Below are 27,786 nucleotides of genomic sequence, written 5' to 3' on the forward strand. Positions count from 1 at the left end.
CCCAGTTACACCCCTCTGTTCCAGATTGAATTGTTTGTATTGCGAGGCCCTGGGATCCTGATCAGGGCCCTAATCTGCTAGGGGCGGCGGAAACGTGTACGGACAGTCCCTGCCCCAGGGAGTTTACAGTCTGAGTTGGACAAGATGCAACAGGTAGGGAAGGTAACTGTCCAATGAGCCTGGTTGTGCCTGAGAAGCAGCTGTCTGTTTGTCCCCTTTCTCGCCATTGTCAGATGCCAGTTCTGTTCAATAATTCCTCCCCTTCTTAGTGTTTATACCAGGGGGAGGCAACCTATGGCACAGGGGCCGAAGGCAGCCCGCGAGCTGGTTTTCAGTGGCACTCACACTGCCCGGGTCCTGGCCACCGGTCCAGGGGGCTCTGCATTTTAATGTAATTTTAAATGAAGCTTCTTAAACATTTAAGAAATCTTATTTACTTTACATGCAGCAATAGTTTGGTTATATATTATAGACTTATAGAAAGAGAGCTTCTAAAAACGTTAACATGTATGACCGGCACAGGAAACCTTACGTTAGGGTGAGTAAATGAAGACTCGGCACAGCACTTCGGAAAGGCTGCCGACCCCTGGTTTAGACCCTGCAGGCATCAGCAAGACTCTTCTGGCTCCTGCTTGTTGCTTAGCCAAGATAAAACAGATTTTGTTCCTCACAAGTTGGTCCCCGGAGCCACCTAATTATTCTTGTGGCTCGTCCCTGAACTCCTTCCAGCTTGGCAATGTCTGGTGACATGCGGCGCCTGGAACGAGATGCTGCGCTTGTGGGGTAGCTGCAGCTCCAGGCCTTGTGGGAGGGGGCGGGGCAGGGCTGACTGCCTCCCTCTGTGTGTGATCGCTCTGTGTGATGCCCTGGCGCAGTTTCTACCCACCTGTCTAATCTCAGGGCTGTGGCAGCCGAGGGCAGGGTAAAGCAGACGGAGAGGGAGCTGCTGTTCGGTGTTGGGGCGGGGGCAGCGGACGATAAGCACTACGGTGTCGTGCTTTTCCCCACCTTGGGCTGTGTGAACAGGCTCACGGTCCTCGCTGCTTCGCTCCTGATTCCCAGCACACAGCATGGGGAGTGTGGGTTTGAGAGCGCTTTCCAGCTGCTTTCCACGGTGACGGCGGCTTCTCGGCGTAGTCCAGCGTCGACCTGGTCATAACTGGCATGTCTTGGGGGCACCCCTCAAACTTCAGGTTGTGCTCCTTTGTCTGCTGCTAAGCCTTTCCTTTGCCTGGCATTGGCCTTCGTCTTTGCTGTACCCCCGGTTCTCCATTGCCTTGTTCCTGCACCAGTTCCCCTCTTCCGGAGAGCTAGGGTCTCCTTCCTGGCCCAAGCTGCAGCACCCGGGAGAGCTGGAGTCAGGCTTGTGGAGGTGGCCAGGAAAGAGGCATTTTCCATGTGTGCTGGGGCTCTTAAATGGGAGGTGGGCTTCTAGGCACTGTAATCCTTGGGCAGCAGAGGTCACAGATATGACCTACAGGGACAGTTGCATTAGGGGCTTGTGCTGGAGAACTGCTTGGAAGCTCTGGGAGGGTGTTTGGGTGCAGGAGGGGGCTCCGGGTTGGGGTGCAGGCTCTGGGACGGAGCTCAGGGCTGGGGATTCGGATGTGGCTGTCTGCCAGGCGGCCCTTACCGTGGGCAGGTCCCGGTCGGCAGCGAAGCGAGGCTAAGGCAGGGTCCCTGCCTGCCCCGACCCCACGCCACTCCCGGAAGGGGCCAATGCGCCTCTGCGGCCCCTGGGACAGGGATGGGGTGCATGTGGCTCTGTGCGCTGCCCCTTTCTGCAGGCACCGCCTCCAAAGCTCCCACTGGCCACAGTTCCCCATTCCCGGCCAGTGGGAGCGGCGGGGGTGGTGCCTGCAGGCAGGAGCAGCGCGTGGAGAACTCTGTCCCCCGCCACAGGGCCACTCTGGCCACTTCTGGGAGCGGCGTGGGGCTGCGGCAGGTAGGGAGCCGGTCTTAGCGGCAGCCCCACTGGAGATGGTGAGCCAGGTTGGTGACCACTGTCCTGAGCCCTTGTTTATGCACCTTCAGCCACCTCTCCTCCGCGTGCACGCTCAGCAGTCGTAGCCCCATCACCGAAGTTGGCCCCCACCCTGGTTGGAATGAAGTTTCTCTACAAGGTTTTGTTGCACACTCTCAGGTGTACTGAAATCCTGGCAGCAAAGAATCCCGTGGCACCTTATAGACTAACAGACGTTTTGGAGCATGAGCTTTCGTGGATGAATACCCACTTCTTCAGATGCATGCGATGAAGTGGGTATTCACCCACGAAAGCTCATGCTCCAAAATGTCGGTTAGTCTATAAGGTGCCACAGGATTCTTTGCTGCTTTTACAGATCCAGACTAACACAGCTCCCCCTCTGATACTTGAAATCCTGGCAAGTCACATCGACCACTTTATGCACTATTGTGCCGACCAACCCAAGAGCTTTTCTGCAGTCCCACCTGTCCCCCCTCCCCCACAGCTCCGCCTATCGCCTGGGCTGCCGTCACCCCTAAAATGTTCAGTGGTTTTTTCTGTCCAAACCTGTGTGGGGTCATTCAACCAGAAACAGGTGTTAACTGCCCCGTTTTCTTATTTCACGTAAAGGTGTGTTTGTGTTTGAACGTCCTCTGTAGTCTGCTTAGCTGGGCAGTAATGGCGATCTGCAGGGAGGGGGGAACGGAGTCAAGTCCCCTTGACACTTCCTGACGCAGCAAAAGATTGTTAAGAAGTTAGATTTTTATCTTAGAAATATCAGGAAAGTCAAGTCTTGGCCTCTCTTGATTTGGGTGGAGGGGTTCCTGGGTGAGTCCGATCCAGAAATGAGGCTGAGAAGGCCTGGAGGCTGCTGTATCTTAAAGCAGAAGAGCTTTTCTTCCCCCCAAGTGGCTGGCATAGGTGTGAACAAAACCAGAAGAGTTCACAACAGTGGGACTGACAACCCCTCCCCTCAATTAATCAGGTTTCGCTTAAGTTAAAATAAACACTGTGGGTGTGGGTGTGGGTGGCGATGGTGTGGGGGGGATGGTCAAGTTGGCTTTATATGCCTTAAAGAAGCACAGAGGCAAATTCCAAGTCTTTTTTCCTCTGAGCTGGGCACCTCTGACGTCCTGCCGTGGGTGTCAGATCAGGCCTGTTTATGGAGCAGGCGAATAGCTTCCCCAGCCTTGTGTTTGACGTGTGGTGTGTGCAGTGGAGATGTGGCTCCGTTCTGGTGATTCTCATGACTTGTGTTACTGCTCAGCTGAGGATACAGCTGAGTGCTGGGGCCCCGCCAGGTTTTTGTCGGTGGCTGCATGCCGGAATCAGCACAGAGATGCATTAGATGTGACCTCTGGTGAAGCAAAACTTGAGCATCCGTCATTGCTGCTGTTGGCCTCTGCCCGGGGGTTTGTAGAGGGGTCTCTGCTGCCCAGCACGTGGGGTGGGATAGTAACTGCACAGAGGCCCAAGCCCTAATGTTGCAGCTGCCGGAGCGGCATGGACTGCCCCCTTGTTATAACCTTAGTCCCAGATTTGGACCTTAGCGTCCAAAATATGGGGGTTAGCATGAAAACCTCCAAGCTTAGTTACCAGCTTGGACCTGGTACCTGCTGCCACCACCCAAAAAATTAGAGTGTTTTGGGGCACTCTGGTCCCTCTGAAAAACCTTCCCTGGGGACCCCAAGACCCAAATCCCTTGAGTCTCACAACAAAGGGAAATAATCCTTTTTCCCTTCCCCCCTCCAGGTGCTCCTGGAGAGATACACAGACACAAGCTCTGTGAAACTACACAGAGAGACTCCCCCTCTCTGTTCCCAATCCTGGAAACAAAAAGTACTTTCCTATTCCCCCAGAGGGAATGCAAAATCAGGCTAGCAATCCAACACACAGATCTCCCCGATTTCTTCCTCCCACCAATTCCCTGGTGAGTACAGACTCAATTTCCCTGAAGTAAAGAAAAACTCCAACAGGTCTTAAAAGAAAGCTTTATATAAAAAGAAAGAAAAATAAGTACAAATGGTCTCTCTGTATTAAGATGACACAACACAGGGTCAATTGCTTAAAAGAATATTGAATAAACAGCCTTATTCAAAAAGAATACAAATCAAAGCACTCCAGCACTTATATTCATGCAAATACCAAAGAAAAGAAACCATAGAACTTACTATCTGATCTCTTTGTCCTTACACTTAGAAACAGAAGACTAGAAAGTAGAAAGTACTTCTCCAAAGCTCAGAGAAAGCAGGCAGACTCACAAAAGACTTAGACACTCAATTCCCTCCACCCAAAGTTGAAAAAATCCGGTTTCCTGATTGGTCCTCTGGTCAGGTGCTTCAGGTGAAAGAGACATTAACCCTTAGCTATCTGTTTATGACACGCCCCCCAAATTGCAGACAGTGGGGAAGCTCACTGGCGGCAATTTCCTTCTAGAACTTTAAAATAAACAGATTACTACAACACATGCACCTTTACATATACTACTAAGTATATAACTAACAGACTTGTACATTTTACTTTAGCAAGGGCTAAAGAGTGTTGGAGGGTGCTTTGTAGGTTGCTTACAAAGTCCAGAATGTTAGTTCCTGGAGAAGGCGTAAACCCCTCCCATTGCTGCTTTACCAACTGTAATGGCCCCTTAACCTCGTGACCATACACAAGTTCAAATGGTGAAAACCCTAAACTGGGATGTGGTACAGCCCTGTAGGCAAACAGCAACTGCTGCAACACTAGGTTTTAATTATTGGAGAATTTGTTGATGAATTTTTGTATTATGGCCCCCAAAGTTTCATTGAACCTTTTCACCAGGCCATTGGTTTGATGCTGGTACGGGGTGGCAACCAAGTGATTCACCCCATGAGTTTTCCACAGTTTTTCCATGGTTCCTGCCAGGAAATTAGACCCTGAATCTGTAAGGATGTCGCAGGGCCAACCTACCCTGGCAAAGATGTTTGTTAAGGCCAGGCACACAGTGTTAGCCCTGGTGTTGCCTAGAGCTACTGCTTCTGGCCATCGGGTAGCAAAGTCCACTAAAGTCAGTACGTATTGCTTTCTTCTGGGCGTCCTTTTTTGGAAAGGGCCCAGAATATCCACAGCTACACGCTGAAATGGGACCTCAATTATGGGGAGTGGCTGGAGAGGGGCCTTGACCTGGTCTTGGGGCTTTCCCACTCTTTGGCATACCTCACAAGACCGGACATACTTGGCAACGTCCTTGCCCATCCCCTCCCAGTGGAAGGACTTCCCCAACCGGTCCTTGGTTCTGTTTACCCCAGCATGGCCACTGGGATGATCATGGGCTAAGCTTAAGAGCTTCTCCCGGTACTTAGTTGGAACCACCAACTGTTTTTGCGGCTGCCATTCTTCCCGGTGTCCACCAGAAAGAATTTCCTTGTATAAAAGTCCTTGGTCTATAACAAACCGGGATCGATTAGAAGAGCTGAGAGGCGGTGGGGTGCTCCGTGCCGCCGCCCAAGCTTTCTGAAGGCTGTCATCCGCTTCCTGCTCAGTCTGGAACTGTTCCCTTGAGGCTGGGGTCACCAGTTCTTCCTCAGACTGTGGACTTGGGCTTGGTCCCTCTGGAAGCGATGTAGGTGATGGGGTTGTTTCCGTTGCTGGTGAACTGCTCTCCGCTGGTGCACCTGAGGGTATTTCAGGCTCTGGCTGAGCCTTTTGGGTATGGCTGTCTTTTGCTTCTGCCAGTTCTGGCTCGCTGGCGCCCTCTGGCGTTGAGTTTGAAGATGTGGTTGCACTTGCTGGTGCTGGTTGCTGTTCCAGTTCCGGGCCTGGGACTGGAGGTGCTGTGGCTGTTTCAGTGGTTGGCATGGAATCCGGGTCCACTACCTCTGTCTGGGTCTCTGGTAACACAGACGGGGCCTCTGTGGACGGCTCAGGAACAGGAATGGGTCTGGAAGCTTGCCTGGTTTGGCTACGTGTAACCATTCCCACTCTCTTGGCCCGCCTCACCTGGTTGGCCAAGTCTTCCCCCAGTAGCATGGGGATAGGATAATTGTCATAGACTGCAAAAGTCCACATTCCTGACCAGCCTTTGTACTGGACAGGCAGTTGAGCTGTAGGCAAGTCTACAGCTTGTGACATGAAGGGGTAAATTGTAACTTTGGCCTTTGGGTTGATGAATTTGGGGTCAACGAAGGATTGGTGGATAGCTGACACTTGTGCCCCCGTGTCTCTCCACGCAGTAACCTTCTTTCCGCCCACTCTCAAATTTTCCCTTCGCTCCAAGGGTATTTGAGAGGCATCCGGGCCTGGGGATCTTTGGTGTGATGGTGGTGTAATGAATTGCACTCGCATGGTGTTCTTGGGACACTTGGCCTTGATATGTCCCAGTTCATTACACTTAAAGCATCTTCCATCTGATGGGTCACTGGGCCGAGGTGAGTTACTGGAGACTGGTGAGGTTGAAGGGTAGGGTATCTGTGGCTTTACTTGGGTGGTATGTGGGGTCTTTGGCTGTCCTCGGTTGTAGGGTTTATGGTCTGTGTGCCCCCTGGGGTAATCGTTCCCCTTGACAGTAGCTTTCTTGCTTTCTGCCAGTTCCATCCATTTGGCTCCAATCTCCCCCGCCTCAGCGATATCTTGGGATTTCCATCTTGTATGTACCGTGTGATGTCTTCAGGAACACCATCCAAGAACTGCTCCATTTGTATGAGGAGGTTTAGTTCTTCCAAGGTTTGAATGTTGTTTCCTGTTATCCAGGCCTCATAGTTTTTTGCAATGTAGTAGGCGTGTTTGGGAAATGACACCTCGGGTTTCCACTTTTGGGTTCTGAAGCGCCGACGGGCATGATCTGGGGTTATCCCCATTCGGTATCTGGCCTTGGTTTGAAAAAGTTTATAGTCATTCATTTGCAGCTTAGGCATTTCAGCTGCCACCTCTGCTAAAGGTCCACTGAGCTGTGACCTCAATTCTACCATGTACTGGTCTTCGGGGATGTTGTACCCAAGACAGGCTCTTTCAAAATTTTCCAAGAAGGCCTCGGTGTCATCACCTGCCTTGTAGGTGGGAAATTTCCTGTGCTGTGGAGCAATAATGGGTGCCGGGTTGTTAGGGTTGGCTGGCACATGCAGCCCAGCTTTTGCCAACTCCAGTTCATGTTTTCTCTGTTTTTCCTTCTCTTCATTCTCTTTTTGTTGTTTTTCCATTTCTTTTTGTTGTTTTTCCATTTCTCGGCGGTGGGCCACCTCTTCTTCTTCTAGTTTTCTTTTGTGTGCTGCCTCTTGGGCTGCCTGTTCTCTTTGGAAGGCTGCCAGTTTCATGCTTTCTTCCTTTTCTTTCATCTCCATCTGTCGCCTGTGTTCAGCTTCTTTGATTTGTTCTTCGGCGCCAATTTTTGCCTTAGAAGTCATGGTTCCTGTTTTCTTGTGTTGGGGTGCCCTCCGGTGTTTATCTTCTGAACTGCAGGTTCTCTGTTGCCTCCTGAAGTCTGCCTAGCAACAGTGCTTTTTTCCCTTTCTCTCTCTAGCTAATGTTCAATGAAGGGAAACCAGAAAAACCACTTTATTTGCATGCATATAAGTGCTGGTACTTGCCTCCTAATGGGAGGGCTATTGCATGACAAAAGACCCTCAACAGTCTCTTAATGGCTTCTCGCTTAACATGCAAGCCACAAACTGCCAGAGAGAGCAGAAAAAAAAATTCTCTCTGGTTCCCTTTTAAAACCAACTGTTTCTCTCTGCTAAAAAGCCCTTAGCAGAGAAAAGAAAAATATAATATTCCTACTGGCTTCTGGATTCTGTCTATATCCCACCTACTGCCACCATGTTATAACCTTAATCCCAGATTTGGACCTTAGCGTCCAAAATATGGGGGTTAGCATGAAAACCTCCAAGCTTAGTTACCAGCTTGGACCTGGTACCTGCTGCCACCACCCAAAAAATTAGAGTGTTTTGGGGCACTCTGGTCCCTCTGAAAAACCTTCCCTGGGGACCCCAAGACCCAAATCCCTTGAGTCTCACAACAAAGGGAAATAATCCTTTTTCCCTTCCCCCCTCCAGGTGCTCCTGGAGAGATACACAGACACAAGCTCTGTGAAACTACACAGAGAGACTCCCCCTCTCTGTTCCCAATCCTGGAAACAAAAAGTACTTTCCTATTCCCCAGAGGGAATGCAAAATCAGGCTAGCAATCCAACACACAGATCTCCCCGATTTCTTCCTCCCACCAATTCCCTGGTGAGTACAGACTCAATTTCCCTGAAGTAAAGAAAAACTCCAACAGGTCTTAAAAGAAAGCTTTATATAAAAGAAAGAAAAATAAGTACAAATGGTCTCTCTGTATTAAGATGACACAACACAGGGTCAATTGCTTAAAAGAATATTGAATAAACAGCCTTATTCAAAAAGAATACAAATCAAAGCACTCCAGCACTTATATTCATGCAAATACCAAAGAAAAGAAACCATAGAACTTACTATCTGATCTCTTTGTCCTTACACTTAGAAACAGAAGACTAGAAAGTAGAAAGTACTTCTCCAAAGCTCAGAGAAAGCAGGCAGACTCACAAAAGACTTAGACACTCAATTCCCTCCACCCAAAGTTGAAAAAATCCGGTTTCCTGATTGGTCCTCTGGTCAGGTGCTTCAGGTGAAAGAGACATTAACCCTTAGCTATCTGTTTATGACACCCCTGCTGCTGGTTCTGCAGTCAGTACAGCAGCTGGACGTGTCCCCTGTGGCCTTGCTCTCTCGCTGTCCCTTGTGCGCACTGATAGCGGATGACTTGCTGAGTCACGTTTCTGCTCTGCACTTCCTTGATGCGTGTCCTTTGCAGAAAACTGCTGTGGTGGGATTTCAGGCTGAGCATGACAGTATTCCTGAGCCGTGCCTGAGGCCATGCTGGGAGCACCCGGTAACAGAACTCTGCAGCCATTTCCAGCCGAAGACCTCGGTGTCCTTGAAGCCCCAGTGTGCCCGCACTGATGCGAATATGGCTGGGGGAGATGAACACACCTGCCGGAGGCTGCAGGGACAGTCTGTGGCAGAGTTGTGCCTAGAATCCAGATCTCTCAAGTCTGTGTGGTGACCTCCCACTCAACGCCCCCACCGTATCTCACTGTGAATGGGAAAACAAGCCTGAGCATGGTTGGGCTTGTCCGGCCGGGTATCTCGTTTAGCGTCCAGCTGTCTAATTGACGAATTGCTTTGTGAACTGATGCACCTCCCCCAGAGTCTTCATTCAGCAGTAAGCAGACAGCGAAGCCAGATGGGTGAACTGCATGCAGTGACTGGTTCCAGCATGGGCAGTGTCTGCTGCTGCCTTCCTGTTGGTGGCTGGCCTGTTCTCTTTGTAGTAACATTAACAGCCTGTCCCGTGGGCTGCTCTCTCAACTCCCTCCGATTAGACTTGCTTAAAATGACCCCCTCAAGTCAATTCAGCCCCACGTTGATATTGTTAAAATCCGGCTCTGCAAAGTGCTTGGAGATCTCCGGAGGGGAAGCGCTGCCTGAATGCTAAGTACTATTGAAGCTCGGACCCTCACCAGTTATTCTGGGATCCTTTTCAAATCCAGCAGGAAGTCTTATGCAAACGCCCTTTGCAGGATTTGCATCCCAAGTGCTGCAGGCGATTTGGGCGTCCCCTCGCGTGGGTTTAAAATCCCATGTTTGGTTACACTGGTGCTCACTCCCGTGTGCAGACCAGAACCCTGTCCCAGGTGCCGGCATTACGCTCGCTTGGAGAACAGCTGTGAGCTATACAGGCGCCGGGCCCCGCCATGGGTGGGAAAGGGGGCAGTGCGTCCGAGGGAGTAGTTTGTAAAGCACTGCCCTGGCAGCACATGGGAAGTACCAAACGGAAAACCTCCCTTCTCTGTCTTTCCCTGTCGTGCGGCTGTAGAGGCAGAGCTGGGGAGAATCGCTGGAGACGGTGCACTGTCCCCGTGCGCACACTGCATGGTGCTTATAAAGCAATGGCAAACTCCTGCTGAATCCACTAGGGCTTGGACCAACATTAAAGGTGCTTTGTAACGCCAGTAACTATATCAAAGAGCAGTTCTACTCGGGAGCTCTCTAAGGATGGTCTTCAGGGGCCCTGTATGTGTCCCCATGAATCCAGATCCAACTTCCTTAGTTTAGGAGTGTTTCTTTCTGACTCTTAGCCCTGCCAGCTTTCCTGGGAGCTGAGAGGCAAGCTGGTCTGTTCAGCAATAAAGATTCCAGCTCTGCAGCTGATTTGTGAGCCCGAGTGGAGCCCAGCTCCTGCACCTGGCGGTGGTGGCTTGGCAGGGCTGGTGGCCGAGACAGCCCACGGAACAGAGCGGTGGAAAATGAGACTGCCCGAGAGATTTTAGAGGACGTGGTGGTAGCAATATCTGGCTCTGTTTCAGATGCAGAGTAAGTGCTAATGGGGGGGGGAGGGAGAAATCTCCAGAGCAGGGTGGCCTGTTCCTGGCAGCTGCCGTGTCCCCTGCAGGAAGAGCCCAGGACATGGATTGTGGCTAGTCGGTTTCAGTGCTTTCGAACCTGTGGCTTGACTTCGTTGGCAGATGCTGCTTTTGTCATGCTGCTCCCCAGTTCTTACCTCCCCGGTGTCGATTAGCACGACCTGTGTTATGCCATGCACCTGGGGTGCCTTCCGGAGAGGCTTTCTCTCTCCTCTGGGGGGCGATGGCATTTCCCTTCACACTGAGGATAGCAGTGAAATCCTAGATGTTAGAGATGGAAAATTCTCAGATAAGCCAGCCCGTTCCCTGGGGCCAGGCAGGGGTTGTTCCCAGAGGTGGTGCAAAGCTTTGTCCAGTCGAACTTGCTTTGCCACAGTTTTAGTGAGTGCTTGGCGGTTAGTTGGCTCGAGAACAGTGTACCTTTGAATGAGGAAGCAGGTACCTAAAATCTCCAGCTACTGAAGAATTCTCCTCGGAGAGTTGGCCCTGTCTGTCCTGTGCTTTGCCAGTGGCCCCGTGAATTGTTTATTTCCCGTTCTCGGAGTTATCTCACTCTTATCTCTGCATGGTTCACTTCTCCTTCCTCCCCATCTCTGACCACGCGCGTTCTGTGTGAGTTTGTCTACACAGGGAAGCTAACTGCTAGAACTCTAGTGGTATAATTTATACTGCTAACTATGCCGTACAACTGCTTGTGGGGAGTGTTAGCGAGACAGGGCGGGGGAGGGAATGTCTTTTATTGGCCCAACTTGCGGTGGTGAGAGCGAGACGAAAGAGTGCTTTCATCAGCCTCACGACTGCCTCGCGGGTAGGTGGATGACTGACACCGGCGGGGAGCACCTCTTACCAGGGTAGTGTCTACACGGAGGTGCTGCAGCTGTGCTGCTGGTGAGGTTTAAGTGGAGACGTACCCTTAGTCAGCCATAACCTGAGTGGCAGGTTTCTTTCCTCCCTCCTTTTCACACTGTTTCTTCTCAGATTAACCTGGTTTGTCCCCTGGAATAGCTTCAGAACTCCAGTGCCTTTGCAGTCTGTGTGCGCCTGGGGAATGAGACCTGGACGCAAATATTCAGTGATCTGTTTACCAGGAGTAACTCAATCCCAGCCGCTCATGGTGTCTTGGCTTCAGTCTCTTTGTCCTGTGCTAATCGGTGTGAATGTCACAACAAGGAGGAACGTGTTGTTGGGTGCAGACTAGGTAACACAATACCATGCAACTTTGTTCTGTGGAACAGGCTTGATTCTCTCTGCCGGGAGCAGACCTCCACTGTGCTACTTGTTTGCATTGTTGACGGATCAGTATAGAACTGTAAGGACCTCCGGGCCGCCGTCTGTAGGAGGGCGGGTCTGCGCTATCCACTGTGCTGGTGCACTGGTGAGCCTGTGGATGGTGAGGTTTGTGTGGGAGCATTTATTGTGATGCTGCAAATACTAGCGAGCAGGATGGGAGTCCATAGGCGCATGGACCTTGTTCATCTGTGGGGACCTGCAGCTATTTCACACGCTCTCACTTGTAGCTCTTCGCAGCTGTGCACATGGTGCGCAGAAAGAGCGGTGCACTGCAGTCCTGCTCTGAGCGGCTTCCTTTCCTCGCCAGCGCACAGGCTGGGGAGAGCAGCACAGAAAGATCTGAAAGGGAGACTCCGAAGGTGTCGTGCTTCTAACTCCTCAGGTTAGTGGGAGCTAAGCAGAGTCCAGATAATGAGCCATCGGTGGATTCTCTGGATGCTTTCCTTGGGTATGGCTACACTGCAGCCTGGAGCGTGTCACAGCACAGGCAGACAAACGCGTTCGCTTTGCTCGAGGCACTGTGCTGGAAGTGGCCATGGAGCCGGGGTGGCAGCTCAAGCTACAACTCGCGTATGTACCCAGGGGGGCCGGATGGGTTTGTGCTCAGGCGACTAGCCCGGCTGCTGCCCTGGCTACGCTGCTGCTTTCAGCCTGCTGGCTCGAGCAGAGCTAGTGCCTCCGTGAATCCCCACTGAGCAGCATGCTCCCGGCTGCCATGTAGACACCCCCTTAGTGAGTACTGCAGGGGAAGGGTGCCACCTTGGCATCCACGGAGACTGAAACCATCGTGCACTCCCAGCTAAAGACAGTCGCACAGCCTCTGTCTTAGGCCTGACTCAGAGAGAGCGCTTCGGTTCAGTCCCTGTGGCCTGTGCCATTCCGTACCTCTCTGCAGAGCCTGCCACTGCAGTAAGTCGTCTGACGTGAAAAAAGACTCCAGGGAGACCACGTCTCCCCTAGTTCAGTGGCTGCTGCACTCAGGCTGGAGGTGCTGGTACTAGGGCTGTGAAATCCATTAACTCCTGGGAGAGTTCAAGTCTGCAGATGATCCATGCTTGGTGCTCTGCTCATCCGGCCAAGCCCACTCTCTCTGAAGAGCTATCTCCTCAACTGGCCTTGAGTTTGCATGGGGCTCCTTTCCCATTGCCAATATTCTGAGCTGTCAGGGCTCTTCACAAGGAAAATTCTGTTCCTCCTGCTCCAAAGGGAGCTTGTGCTAAACTTAACATGCTTTCTGCCTGCCACGTTCCCCATGTTTGAGTGTCTTTGTACAGGAATTCCCGCTAACGGCGTAGCACAGTTAAAAAGAGCAAGGCTCCTGAGTGGTGAAAGGTAAACAGACACTTGGGATTTAATCCAACCTGCTAATTCTGTTCTGTCCGAGTTCTTCTTTTGTTTGCATCACCGCAGTATCCGGGCACTTTCCAGTCGTGCGTTAAACCATGTGACTAACATCTATCCCACGTGCTCCCCCTCTCCCCAGGTGTGCACAGGGGAGTGTGTTGGTTTGGTAGGGTTTTGGTTTTGTGTGTGCGTTTAATGTAGACACTGCTCTGTTTATCTTAGTGGAATCTCCTTTCAGTATGGCTGCCCCCCAGCCCCCCAAGGAATGGCCAGGTACAGTATAAGTGGTTACAGGTGGAGGTAGGCCCCCAAAATGGTGAGATTGGCTTAAAAATCATGAAATGTTGCAAGACTATATATTGGGGTCTTATTTCGTCTTCTGGTGTCTGGGGCCTTGTCTACACTGAAAACGCTGTCGCGGCACCGCTGCTCTCTGTAGGACTTCAGCATAGACACTGCCATCGGCATGGGTAATCCACCTCCCCGAGCAGGGAAAAATCCACCCCCTGAGCCACATAGTTAAGCTGACCTAAGTCCTCACGTAGACAGCGCTAGGTCAGCGATCATTGGTAAACAGACCTTATTTTCGAATGTAGAGCAGGCTTGAGACTTTAGAGCACACGCAGGTGACATGTTCACGCCTTTCTCTGCAACCAGGAGGGTGAGAAACTTGAGAGCGAAACTGCTGAGCTTCAGTTCATCTGCAAATTTGACACCATCAGCTCAGGATTAAACAAAGACTGGGAATGGCTTGCCAACTACAGAACCAGTTTCTCCTCCCTTGGTTTTCACACCTCAACTGCTAGAACAGGGCCTCATCCTCCCTGATTGAACTACCTCATTATCTCTAGCTTGCTTGCATATATATACCTGCCCCTGGAAATTTCCACCTCATGAATCTGACGAAGTGGGTATTCACCCATGAAAGCTGATGCTCCAAAATGTCTGTTAGTCTATAAGGTGCCACAGGATTCTTTGCTGCTTTTACATAATCATGACTCCAGGAGCTGGGTCTTTAAGAGAAGCACCGTGATCTCAAGACCTGCACGCAGGAGTCAGGAATGCTGCAACTGTTGAATGCTGTAAACCCAGGGTGGATAAAATCAATTATTTAAAAAAAATAAAAAAAATGGATTTTTTATTTTAAATCTGATTTTTTTGATAGGTGTTTTTTATTCAAAAAGCATTTTATCTAAAGATAGTTTTAATTAAGATGCATTATAGCTCAGATCTCTCATCATGGAATAGAGTTATAAATTCTAATTCTATAATATGAGACAATATATTCATGTCATGTTTAAGAAAAGTTTTGTAGATGAGTTCCAATAGTTCATGGATTAGGGACCCAATTTTATGGGGTTCTAGGGGCTTCTGTATTGATTATTTTGGTTAATCTTTCTATCTACCCAGTGGGACTCAGTGCTCAGTCTAGAAGATACCATCAGAGACGCTTAGTTTTGCAGTTCTCAAACTGTGGATTTGTCTCCCAGAGATAACAAGCTTGTTAACAGCAAAAATGTTTTTAAATAAATAAATAATATATAGAGGTGAGAAATAACAGACCTCAACCCTATTGTCCCTCTGCAAATTTGTGTTCACAGAGTCAATCCCTTACCTCTCTCTACAAGTGCAGAGTTTCAGAAAGTTCAATGAATAGAAGATTGTTGGGGGTGGAAGAGATCTGGAGGAAGAGAATAATTTTGGAGCTGAATGTGAGAAGCGAGGCACATATGTGCTTGCTTTGTTAAAATATTATATGTTTGCTTTGAAGAAAAAAATCCAGAATATTTAATGTTTTAGTTAAATAAAACAATGTAAATGTCTGGTGATGATCTTCTCTTGATACAGCATGGCAAGAAAATGCTCTAAATATTAATGATTAACCTGTTGAACTGGAGACAGTTCACCTCCCAGTGACTTCATAAATATCCGCTTCAATTACCTTTGATAAATGAAATAACCAAACCATCACTCATTTTCTGCTATAGCTGTAAAACTAATCCGAAAAGTTTTCAAAATAAATCACTGTTTAAAAATGTATAGTGTGTACCTTCTGCAAATGAACCTACCTCTATCTCTGAGCTGTGAAGAATATGTATTGAGGTTATAACAACCATCAAGAATGCACTTTTATGTAGAAAACAATGATTAAATTGAGTCTTCCTGACTTGTGATTTAAATCAATCGACCCTGTGTAAACCGGACAATGTTCGAAGGGGTTTGGCTGTATTGTCCCAGTCTTGAATCAGGCTTGTGTGCGAATGTCTCATCTGCTGACTCATTTCGCTGTGGCTGTATTTTTTGGCAATTGGATCTGTTCTTTTGTGCCTGCTAGCGAAACTGCAAAGCAGCAGTGAAATGGGGCTTCCCCCCTGGACTTGGCTAGGAAAGTAAAGGCTTTTGTGTGGGCAGAGCTCTTTCAAAGAGCTGGTCTTTGCTGCATCCACTTTTGTGCAAGAGACCAGCTTTTCCTTTGACTTTGTGTCCAGTCTGGAGAGAACTTCCATCTCTGAGAGTTCAGAACTAAGACCAGAGAAGCTCTGCCTGCTTCCTGCTGCCCTGGATCTTCCCATCTGTCCTGGGAAGCATTGGATTGTGAGTGACTTTGTGTGGCTCTCATCTGAGCTAGCTCCTGGGAGAGCTTCAACAGGCAGTCCTTGAGCAGTGTGCTGTGTCCCAGGGGTAACACGCTGAATCGGCCTGTGTGCAGACGCAGGGGAGCGGTCAAGCCCCACTCAGATCTAGGTGTAGTTTTCACTTCAGCAACAGTGTTTCTTCTAAAATTGCCGTTCTCACCAAAAGGATGGGTGGCAAACTTGCTTTTCTGTTTGGGGGGTAGCACTGTAAGTTGTACACGGGCTTCTGTGGATGGGGATGGTATAATCCGTCTGGCATCCGCAGTCTCTCTCCCCATGAGCTCTGGAGTGTGTGTCACTCATACCATGCTGAGGGTGACCCCGGAATTTCCCAGCTTGTTTCCTGAGATTCTTCTACCCCCATCCCCATCACCTGAATTCGAAGAGCCTGTTAATATTTTGTAACCAGCCTTGTGTGCCAGAACGCCCAGAATAGACAGAGTTCCTCTCTTTCTGGTTGGATTTCTTTGGATCTCTTCTGCAGCCTGTGTTCCAGGAGAGTGCCAGGGGGCGGGGAGGGGATGAAGGTGCCATCAGCTGAGGTTTTAGCTAGACTGTTTGGGCATTAAGGATGAAGATCAAGGCCCCACAGGTGGGTTTAAGCTAGTCTCCTTGTCAGTCCTACACCTGGTGGGGTGGCCGAGATGTTGCTGTGGGTGGTCACTGCCTCTTGGGCATTTGAGGAATGACCCCATTTTCCCCCTGAACGTCAGATGCTGCCTTTCACCCGAGTGTCCCCTGCCCCAGGAAGCACAATTCACTTCTCGGATGCCCGGGCAGAGGCTCCGGAGGCACCATGGGCTCGCTCTGCAGTGTGGGGAGGGGCGCAGCCGTTATAGGCAGGGGTAGCTGGAGTCCCACCTACCCGGCCCCTCTAATACTGTAGTACCGTCCATTGAGCGTGCACAAAGCTTACCCTGCCTGGGTGCTGGGCGGGGAGTGCATTGCCAATGGTGCAGGCTGCAGCTGAAGGCTTTTGCTTCCTGTGTCCTTGCTGCAGGCTGACAGGACCTTGGAGAAGATGACGGTGAGACCACCTGAGTCCCTGTTCTGAGTCAGCCCTTGCCTGGTGTGCTATGGCTCTACATGGCCTCTGCAGGACCGGAACACTATAGCATAGGCCTCAAAAAGGGAAGCAACTTCCAACTCCCCGTTCCAGCTGCGGAGAGACCCCTCAAGAGCCAGGCCTGGGTCCTCGCTCAGCAGCAGGTGAAGCCCATCTGGAAGCTGGGAAGAAAGCATGTGAGTACTTTCCAAGACCACAGGCCACTCCACTCAGGGATCCCTCCCCAGCGCGCCTGCTTCTTGTACCCAGTCTCGTTATGCAGCAGTCGCCTGAGTGACCGAAGCCTGCCCCTCTCCCGGTCCCCGCCCCCTCCCTTCCCAGACCTCGCTGGGAGCACGTTGCTGTATCGGCGCTCGTACTTCAGACACAAGCCCTACCAGCGGCTCGAGTCCATCTGCTTACGGTCCAGTGCTTTGGAGAGCCGACAGCTTCCTTTCCCACCCAGAGGGCTCCAGGCTGACCACGGCATGGCATCCTCGGCGGTAGAACCATTCCCCCGGCCGAGTGCAGCTGGGGAGCAGGCCGGCGCAGGGGGGAAATGCACTCCTCTAGGCTCAGGTAAACAAACGTCCGGCCAGTACAAACCAGTGCTAAACAATAACTCCTTCCTACGGCCAAACAGTGCTAAAGTGCCTTCACTGCAGTCGCCAGAGAACAAGAAACTGAAGAACGCCCCCAAGTCTCCGGCGATATCTTGGTCCCATTGTGGGGGGACCGGGGACGACTCCTCCATGAGTCTGGAGAACAGATCTGGGAAAGGCAACGGCCTTGTGCTGGAGCAAACCACCCCCGTGTCCCGCCTGTCTCCAGTTCAGCCCAACGCGGCCTTCCGAGCCGAGCAAAGCTCTTGGCACTTGGAGGACAGTGAGAGCCGGGTGCAGACTTTAAAAGCCAAGGAACGAGAGATCCGGCTCACAGAGGCCGTGAGGAAACTGAGCGGGAAGGTTACCTACAATGAATTCGGCCGCAGGATTGAGACCTCCTGCCTCATGAACACGGGCTTCCAGTACAACCTATTCAATAGGAACAGCCACTGGAAACAGCATCTCCTCGCCCAGCTGAGCCCAAGAGAAACGGCCGCCCCCTTGAACTTGGAGCTGGGTAACCAGTGCCTAAGCAGTAACCTGAGCCTGGCTGGCCCCAACAGTGCCGCCATCTGCACTAAACGAATAAGTGTTCGCCTCTTAGCCTCCAATTCTGACTCTTGGGACCCCAGCGCGCCCTGTCGGACTGTGAACTTCCTGGGCATGAGCAGTGGGGACCCGGTGGGGAAAACCGAGCCAGCCCACCATGCTGACATCTCCGCGGTAGCAGCTCAGATGTCCACCATCCAGCTGAGCAAGGATGCGAAGTGGGAACAGGCCACTCCCCTGAGAGAGCCAGAGTGAGTACCCTGGTAAAAGTTCTCTGTGATCTCTCCTTTGTGGGGCTGGGGGGTCAGCTGAGCTGCCGCAGCCTTGGTCCCTCTGCATGTCTCAGCAGGCATAGCCTGCATTTCTCTGTGTCCTGAGAGCCGTTCCAGATCCCCACTCGGGTGTGGACTCTTCTGGGCAGCTGGTTGCTTGAGAATGCAGCAGGTTACCGCGGAGCACTGTTGCCATGTGCCACGATCTGTTATAGCTGTCGAACTGAGAGAAGCCATGTGCCCCGGACCGGGAATCGGCCAGCTTGCCTGGCTTCTGTCCCTGGTTCTGCCCCTAACTCCCTGTGTGACCTTGAGCCAGTCTCTTCACTGCCCGTCCGTGCCTCGGTTTCCCCCTCTGTCAGTTATATGGCCTCCCCTTTGGGAAGAGCTGTCTGCGTACTAAGTAAGTATCACTGCTGTAGCATGGCATTAGGCAGCTGTCAGCTGGCTCAGCGGTTATTTTCAAGCACGAATGCCCGTGTGCGGTGGCAGTTTCCTGACCTGTGCTAAGAACCAGTAGCCCTGTGGTGCAGATCGGGTTGCTCAGGTTGGTCTCCTGTGCTAATAACAAACATTTAGACAGAGGCAACTGTTTAATTGGACCTGCTAACGATGAAAGGGAAGTGCCCTGAGCTTCGGAGAACCTGTCTCTCTGCAGGGACGAATGGCAGGTGAACTGTCAGGTGATGGGTAAAGCTTCAGGACTAAATCCCAGATCAAAGAGACCTCGCTCCCTTTGCAGCTTCCCCAGTGATCTGCCAGGCTCACTCTGCTTCCCATGTGTGGAGGATGTTCAGCCTTTGCAGTCAGGGCCCTTTGCTTGTCTTTGCTCCAGTAAAGGCGGTTCCTGTAGCTGTTTGCTCAGTTCTCAGGACACTGGTGCCGAAGCGTGTCTGAAAACCGAGCACGTGTGTCTCGGCGCCAGCATAAAGTACATATTATGCCATATTCATATCAGAGCCATATTTCTTTGATGAATATGGGATGTAATGTGACAACAAGTACCTTGGCTCCCTTGAAGTGCTGCCCCTGCGTCCTCTCCCCTCGTCTGAGTCTTGGAGGTGCCCTGGGGATCTGTGTAGCAAAGATAGAGAGGGGCAGCCATACAACCCCAGGTGTCACGCTCTAGCCACCCCACCTTGGTGTCATATACATCAGCCCAGGCACGTGGTGGAGATCCTTCTCGAGGGCTGCGAAGATGCCTCTGTGGTGCTGTGATGGAGACAAGCCGCGTGTGCTGCTGCATGGATGGACTTTACTCTTTGTTGTGTTCCAGGGCGACCGTCAACCTGCCCCTGCTCAACCCCGGGGAGCCCGAAGCCGATGCAGAAGAAGAGCTTCCTGATGGCCTGGAAGACGGCTGCAGTCAGGATGAGGAGGAAGAGGAGGGTTAGTGCGACTGTGCTGAGGAGAGCTGGGGGGGATGGGGCATGACTGGGGATCGGTGAGTGGTGTTCTCCTCCTTTGCCAAATGAGCTGGCTGAGGACGCTCATCTGGGCTGTGAAGAGCTGGGTGTGAGTGAGGCCATGGCTCCTCAGGAATGTCTGACCCAGTTCCCCCCCAGTGGAACCGGGGTACCACTGAGCCCTCTGTTTCACCAGCCCGGGCCCCCTCTCACCCCGTGATGCCGTGAAAGCTGCAGTCCCCTCCAGGAGTTGTACTCACACAGGCAGGACAAACCAGCTGCAGGCACATGAAGGCTTCTCAGCCACTCAAGAACTGACAATCATAGAATCACAGAATACCAGAGTTGGAAGGGACCTCCGGAGGTAGCTAGTCCCACGCCCTGCTCAAAGCAGGACCAGTCCCCAGCCCCAGAGTGAATGAGGCTCCAGCCAGAATACCCCCAGCCTTGGACCCCGGAGCTGTATCATTCTGCCCTGGTCAAAAGCCTGACCAGTGTCTGAGTTATTACCCAGCCTTGAATGAAGCAGTGTCTCACTCTGTCAGATAGTATAAAAGTCCCCAAGGTTTCATACGTAGGCAGGCCTCCTTCTTTCCTGTCTGGGACCAGCACTTCCTCCCGTTCCGTCTTTGGTCCTCAGGTGTTTCCGGGTGTGGTGTGGGACGTGAGGCCCCCTGGTGATGTCATTTCCCCCTTTTATAGCTTATTCCATGTGGCAGGAACCCCTTTGGTTAAAGCTAAGCTGCCAGCCCATTTTGTGCGAAAATACAGGTACCAGAATGGAGTTACTAGGTGTAGCTAAGCCTTTCCCTGGCCCCTTGTCGTTGCTGATGAGCTGTTTCCTTTGGCTAGTCCGGTCACAGTGTGCTGCCTCGGCTGAATGCAGCCCCCAGGAGCAAACACCTGGATACATGCACGCAGTCAGTGTCCATGACTTCAGATGCAAAAATGATACTTTATACCTACAAATGGGATAATCCTATTCAGCAAACCGTAACTTTTCCATCGACACCTCACGTGACATCCAGTGTACAAGATATAGTCTGATCCTATCACTCTGCTGTATGTGGGTGCAGAGTGTCACACCGGTATTTCGGATGCTCTGCCCCAGAATTAGAGCTGGTTTGTGGCTGAGTGTAGATGCAGGGCCTTGTGGGGCATTGAACAGGGATTGTTTGAACCTCTTGTGCGTATCCACCTGGCCAGTTTCCTGCGATCACTTGGGGGTGGCAGGGAGGCTGTGAGAGCATCGGTGGCCCTGGGTTTTCAGACTCTTTCCCTCATCTCCAACCTCCCCAGGAGCCCCCAGTGTTGTACCAATTATATTAGACCAGTAAAAACGAGCAGGATCTTATTAAAGGGGACAAGGCAAAGATGCCACATTTATTATGATAACAATTTATGACTAATAACTAATATCTTAATTCTTATACACACACATTATACCTATTACCTATATACACACACACACACACATTCACATTATAATACCTAATACCTATACACACACACATACACACATTCACACACACACACCCACATTCATCAGGTGTTCTGCAGCTGCTGCATAGTTACCAGTCCTGAAGATAGCTTAAGTTCATGGCTTGATTTTGCAGCTTGGGTTCGTAGCTTGTGGCGGTAACTGGCCAGGAAAGTCGGGCACAAGGACAAGCTGGATCTCTGTTGGGCAGGCACCGATGTTCTTCCATGTTGGCAGCAGAATGTTACCCAGAGTTTCTCATCTCACCCTTCTTTTTTATAGGCTTTTAGTTTTGGATTCAAAGTCTATAGGTCTTGCTATGTCACGCTGCCTCTGGGTTTAGATTGATCACCCATCAATTGTAGGCGTGACTTTGAGCCTTGGACCTGGCTTTGATCTTCCTTCTGTTGTTCTGTTGTCCTTTTCTTTTTAGGGTGGATGCTTCTTACTTTGTTTAGGGCTGTTGTCTAGGTCTTCAGCCATTGGTATTTGAACTTTATCTCATCAGGACAGGCTGGGGCTGGAGGTTGATTCCATCATTCATACATACCTCATTCACACATCTAAACTAAACTAATAAGATTGCAGCAGGGTTTGCAAAAATGAAGGTTGGAGGAAGCTTTTACAAAATGAAGTGAGTGTTTTAAAATGGGGTTTGAATTACAATATGGAACAGAAGTTACAGTATAGGCAAGTGTAGTGAATGGTGAACAGAAGTTACATTAATAAAGTGAACAATTGAAAACAATTTCATTTATCAGTTCTACACCAGTCCTTGTCTAATGGAGTCTCTCCTCCTCCTGCAGGCGAGTCGGACAGCTCCTCCGTCACAGGCTTATCGCCCAACGGCTCTGTGGCTCTAATTTCCAGGTTAGTTGCTCCAAATGGTGCCCTACAGCAGAGGGGAGCCATTTTGGTTTAGGATACAGAGTACGTGTAGTGACTGGCTTTCAGATCAAAGTCAGCTGATTGGAGACTAGGGCATTCTCTCCCCCGTATGGACCAGTCTGCAGATACCTTCAATGAGAGACACCTGTTCACTAGCCGCAGGGTAACGCACCTGTCTTCAGTTCACTCCCGTCCCTTCGTTACTCCTGGGCACAGGTTGAGATTTGCCTGACAGCTGCCTGGCCACTGGCCAAGGAGCTTTGCTTGCGAATGTCACGAATGGCCCACGTGCCTGGCCCTGCCTGGCCTCTGGGCTCCTGCAGTAGGGAGTGACTACGTCGTGGAGCCGGCACGTTCCTCTGAGCCCTCGGAAGTGGCCTCCTGGCAGGAAGAGGGGCATTTGCGGCTAAACTGGGCCTCCGCCTCCAGGCTGTCAGTGGGCTGCCTTCCGCCATCACTAAACCCCTCAGGAAATGGAGCACGGAAAAGCTGCTGAAGCTGTTGTAGCAGGTGTCCCCAGTGAGGGGTGAAAACTCCTGATGGGAGGGACAGTCCTGCCCCGCGTGACTGTAACTTCCCTGCGGCTGGCTGATTGGGAGGGCTGGCTTTGTCCCCTGCTGGCAGCTGGAAAAGGGCAGATCTAGGCACTGCAGGTCACTTTGGGTAGCTTCCCCCTCCGGTCAGGACAATGGAGTTCCACCCGACTCCTCCTTTTCTAGCAGCCAGGCTCCCTTGCTGCCCTGGAGCAGAAACCGATCTGCTCAGCCTGACCCTGACCGGCTTCAGGGCCTTAGATCCCTTCCTGATGCCTGTTGCGTCACCGAGTTTCTGAGCCCAGGGGGTGAATTGCAGGGAGCTGATATTGAGAGAGGCTGCCGGGGAGCTGTCCTGGGGTCTGGCTTCCTGGCAGGCTGCCCGTTTCTCTGGACCTGTTGCCAGGGCCACGTCTCTTGTCTCAGAACAGCCCACCCTCCTCGCCTGCCCTCCCTCCCTCCCTTTGTTTTCCAGGAATTATCTTGAGTGTTTGACCCAGCCGCTGGAGGCCCGAGAGCGGATCCTCAAACCAGCTCTCATATGCAGTTTATTCCCCACCGTGCCTCCAACCATCTACTTCAGTACTCGGGACGAGAAAGGTGAGCTGGCTCTGAGTGCCGGGAGCAGAAAGGGGCAAGGAGGAGCCGGGAGCCCGGGCGGGGGGTGGAGGGAACAGGAAGTTGCCGTGTGCTGGAATGATTGTGGGGAGCGGTAATGCTGGCTGGGTGCTCCCTTCTCAGCCTGGGTAAAAGAACAAGTAACCCCCTCTGTGAAATTAAAGGAACAAAGTAAAATGGCCACTCCCACCGCCTGTAAGAATTAATCTGTGGAACTCCCTGCCCCATGTTATTGAGGGAAACAGGTGCGCAGGGTTAAAATACCCAAAGGGGTTGGAAATGGCTGTGGCTAAGATATTCTGCAGTGAGGCTGGAGAGGGGGAGCCCTCAGGGCAGCAGCTGATCACAAGGTGGTGCCAAAAATCCAGCTCTCCCCTTTTGCAGAGTAAATGTCATTCAAGGGGGTCTTGCTCCTTTCTCTGAAGATCTGACGTTTTTAGCTTCCTGAGGCTGCTGATGCAGGATAGCGGCTGAGATCGCAGTCCCTAGAGCAGGGGTGGCCAGCCTGGGGCTCTGGAGCCACGTGCGGCTCTTCAGAGGTTAATATTCGGCTCCTTGCATAGGTGCTGACTCGGGGGCTGGAGCTACAGGTGCCAACTTTCCAATGTGCCGGGGGTGCTCACTGCTCAACCGTCTGCTCTGCCCCCACTCCACCCCTTCCCCCAAAGCCCCTGCCCCTTCCGCCGAACGTACTGTGCCCTCCTTCCTCCCCCTACCCCCCAGAGCCTCCTGCACACGCACAAGAGCTGATCATGGCAGGCCGGAGGCATGGGGGAGAGAGGGTGGGGAGTGAATGGGGGACTCTTTGGCGATGTACACTGGTAAATTCTGTCTCCTTCTGGGGCTCAGGTTGGCCGCCCCTGCCCTAGCGCGTTAGCCAACGGGAAGAGAGCAGGTGTTACACACATTGGTGGGCAGAGCTCTGGGGTAACTGGCAGCCCATCCCCTGCTCGGAAGGTTCCAAGTGCAGTAGTGGGCTTAAGAGCACGGAGCAGCTGTCTGCAGCCTTCCCGGCGTGGGAGGACAAGGGGCACCTTGCTACGAGGGTCTGCGACACTAGATGGATTGGTCCGTTTGACGTAAGGGACCGAGCCCCGCTGGGTGGTGCTCCACCCACTCGATTCCCTTCGGTTACCTCCCTCCATGCCGTGCCCTCCTGTAACTTTACCTGCTTGAGCTTTAAGTGGTCTGAGCTTTGCACATAGCTCGCCTTTACCTTTCCCCCAGACCGGCAATCAGCTGGCCCCGATTCACCCGTCAGTATAAGCTTGTAAATTCCTTCAGGACAGACGGGGCTACAGAAAAGTTAGCTCTCGTGTTTTCCCTCGGCCCTGACGTTTGCAATCACTTCCTTCCCTGCCAGTGGAGAAGCTCCCCTGGGAGCAGAGGAAGCTGCTGCGATGGAAGATGAGCACTGTCACCCCCAACATTGTGAAGCAAACCATCGGCAGGTCCCACTTCAAAGTCAGCAAGAGTACGTCGGCTGAGTTGGCAGGTGCTGGGGCTGTGGGGCCGTGGTGGGCTCCCTCTCCCAGCCTGGAGGGGAAGGCGTCTCATCCTGCTGCCCACAAAGGGGGAAACTGAGGGCAGTTCTGCTCTGGTCCTGTGCTGGCCTTTTTGCTGCTGGAGACTAGAATTCGGTTAAGTGACTGTAGAATACACGTCGTGGTCTCGGCCTCGTCCCTCAGGCACGTGGCCCGCGCTGCAAAGGTCTTTGCAGAGGATGCTTTCGCCAGCTGTTTCTGCTTGACATGCACAGGGCAGGTTACGCTCGGGGCCGAGGGACGTGAGTAGAGCTCTGTGTGGGGAGCAGAGCAGGACTAGCCGGTGTGCATCAGCATAGCCACAGGGAGCTTGCACAGAGCCTGCCTCTAGCTGCTGCTGTTGCATTCGTGAAAACTTTGAAATGGCTCCCGAAATTTCAAACCCAGCAGTGCTGCTGCATCTTCTCGCTCAGCGGTTTGTTCCCTCTGTGCGCTGGGGAAGGGGAAGCAGTCGTGCCTGGTGATTTGGGTGTAACACATGAACACGGTGCTTCTGCTGGCATGCAAGTCTGAAACAAGGGGGCAAGGAGAAGCTGCCGTATATCATTCAGCCCATCTTTTCCCCTAGAGTGTGTCCTGCCAGGCTTTGACCAGTCTAGCCATGGGGCTCCTACTTGTGTCAGGACACCTGTCCTCAGCCCCATGCATAGGGAGTATAAGAAGATACCGGCAAAGAATCGCTGTAGTATAGTGGAGAGGGAACCAAGAAGTGCTGTATTCTCCCACTGCCTCCCGTTAGCTTTGGGCAGGATACACACCTCTCTGCCTCGGTTTCCCCATCAGTAAAAAGGGGTCTGGTTAAGTGTCTGCCTCCCCGGGTTGCTGTGGGAATGAATTCACTAATGTGTGAATGGTGCTTTGAAGATGAGAGGTGCAGTCTGTGTGGTCAGTGCAGGATGTTTCACAGGGAAAGTAGCCACCTAGAAAAGCTGGAGCCTAGCCCGCAGGGTTGGCTTGACGAAGCCAGAGGGGTGTCAGTAGCATGCATGCCTGCTTCCTGCTGGCACTGGCTGGGCCTCTTGGGATGAGTTGGGGAGGGTAATCGCGCATTCTTCTGTAAGATGAAATCTGGGCTGATGGTGAACTTGTCCCCAATTTTGTCTCCTCTCCTCCAGAAAACAGCGACTGGTTGGGCTGCTGGGGCCATCACATGAAGTCGCCTGGCTTCAGAGCCATCAAGGAACATCAGAAGGTATGAAAGCGTTGGGGTTCAGCACACGCGGTGCCATCTGGCTGAGCTGCACTGCTTCCTTGGATAACCATCACTGCGGGCCAAGGAGCTTGGCCATGATGGTACCCTTACGTTGTGCAGTATCGAGACCGTTCCCCCAAATCTCCTGCAGTAACATGTGCTTCTCTTCCTGGGAGAGGAGACGTGATCCCCGACAGACCTAAGGCAGCCAGAGGCTCCCTCTGTAACAGCTGTGCTCCGAGATCCTTGCCACTGATGCCAGGCGAAGGGTAGTGGAGGAAGATGCGGGTGGGGGGTGTGTTTGAGGGAAGGTACCTGTAGAGCAAAGGGGACCCGTTTTTCTATGTACCATGCGCATCTAGTCTGATCCTTGTTGGGTGAAATCTCCAAACTCACCTTGGTCTTGTGGCTGAATCTGGGATTTGAACCCAGGGCTGCAGAGGTGCCAGTCTCCTGCGCTGACCCCCGCCCCCTTTGACCCTAAGCCCCTCTTTCACATTGGCTCAGCACCGTGTTTGCAATGAGGCTGGTGGGGTTCTAGCTTCTGTGTGATGAGCCTGAGTTGGATCCAGATACCACCCTGGTGCGGACTGGACCAATACCGAGAAATATGGGAAGCTACAAACGTGGATCAGTGTCTGGTCAGGCTCTGGGCTGCTGCCAGCTCAGTTGCCATAATGCTTTGCACGATAGACATGCAAATCACCAGGAGAGACCTGCTCCAAGTAGATACAGAATTTCTAGCCCGTGAAGTGGCAGCCGAAGAGCGGCATGAGATGTTAGTTCCTGCTGGCCTCGCTCAGGGGGTGGGCTTGGAGGAGAGGGAGGGAGGGTACCCCATGTCTAGGGGCAGTGTGTGGGGAAGGCTGGGACATGGCCGCAGAAGGTCACCTCCTTACTGCTGTGTGTTCGGTTCTCTCCCAGTTAAACCACTTCCCTGGCTCATTTCAAATTGGGAGGAAGGATCGTCTGTGGCGCAACCTGTCAAAGATGCAGGCTCGTTTTGGCAAGAAGGAGTTTAATTTCTTCCCCCAGTCCTTCATCCTGCCCCAGGACATCAAGCTGCTGAGGAAGGCCTGGGAGGAGAGCGGTAGCCGCCAGAAGTGGATCGTGAAACCAGTAAGAACCAAGTGGGGCTGAGTGACTTACCCTGCTGCCACTACAGCCAGGGAAACTGATGCCTTCTGGTGTGTGTTTTTCCAGCCAGCATCGGCCAGAGGCATTGGCATCCAGGTCATCCACAAATGGAGCCAGCTGCCCAAGAGGAGGCCGCTGCTGGTGCAGAGGTGAGTCGGGCTTTCCGGGTGTCCTGTGCTAGTAGCAGGCTGCAAACAGACACTCCCGAGGGAATTCTGCACCAAAACACGAACAGTTCTGCACACAAGATTTTCAAATACTGCATGTTTTGTTTGTCAGAATAACACCATAGTCCCGCCAGTTTTAGTTATTTGGGTAATTCCAAACCTGTCCGCACAAGACAGACGACAGGAAAAGGATTCCGGAAACTTTTTTAACAAATAGATTCCTTACTAGGCTTGTTAATACAGAACTGTGAGTAATTCATTAAAACTACATACATAACCGTATTTCCCGCCCCCCCTCCCCTCCGAAGCAATGCAAAGACTTGGGGGAGCAGGGGAAATGGAGAAGCTGAGGGAGAGAGAAGGAGCCTGGGAGTGAACCTGAAGGACTTTTGGGGGTGGGTGGGAGGAGTATGGAGCAGGTTTTTTTAGGAGAAGGGGATTTTTAGAGAGTTGGGGAGCCTCCCCCTGTGATGGTGCTTCCCGTGGGAGCCAGCTGAGGTCACTCAGTCAGGGTGAACTGCAAACAAAATGGGGCAGACAAACCCCAAACGCTGGTGGTTATTCCAATGCTTAGATTTACCAAGCCAGCACAAAACAGCTTCTATAGTACCTCACTGGTTACATAGAAGTTTAAACCACACAGTTCCCTTAAAGTGCCCAGCCTCAGGCCTCCATCCAGACACACCTGTCAGATATAATGATGATGCCTGAAA

The 27,786-nt window shown here is 51.9% G+C and overlaps 1 protein-coding gene across 3 annotated transcripts in view; it reads left to right on the forward strand.

Annotated features, from left to right (window-relative positions):
• Window positions 1–10,256: 10,256 nt before the first annotated feature.
• Window positions 10,257–27,786, forward strand: part of TTLL4 (tubulin tyrosine ligase like 4) — a 38,628-nt gene continuing 21,098 nt past the window's right edge. Inside the window, exons 1-9 of one of the 3 annotated variants that reach the window (XR_007768387.1) lie at window positions 10,257–10,317; window positions 16,638–18,087; window positions 19,385–19,497; window positions 21,801–21,864; window positions 22,891–23,015; window positions 24,397–24,507; window positions 25,693–25,769; window positions 26,694–26,888; window positions 26,973–27,055. Coding sequence is in view for 2 of the 3 variants with exons in the window: in XM_050917000.1 (XP_050772957.1) it covers window positions 16,724–18,087; window positions 19,385–19,497; window positions 21,801–21,864; window positions 22,891–23,015; window positions 24,397–24,507; window positions 25,693–25,769; window positions 26,694–26,888; window positions 26,973–27,055 (2,132 nt within the window). In the remaining variant the exon portion in view is untranslated. The remainder of the gene's footprint in view (window positions 10,318–16,637; window positions 18,088–19,384; window positions 19,498–21,800; window positions 21,865–22,890; window positions 23,016–24,396; window positions 24,508–25,692; window positions 25,770–26,693; window positions 26,889–26,972; window positions 27,056–27,786) is intronic. The other 2 variants (XM_050917000.1, XM_050916999.1) reach the window with 2 other exon arrangements.

The sequence above is a fragment of the Gopherus flavomarginatus genome, chromosome 10, assembly GCF_025201925.1.
Source record: "Gopherus flavomarginatus isolate rGopFla2 chromosome 10, rGopFla2.mat.asm, whole genome shotgun sequence".
Classification (NCBI taxonomy): Eukaryota; Metazoa; Chordata; order Testudines; family Testudinidae; genus Gopherus; species Gopherus flavomarginatus.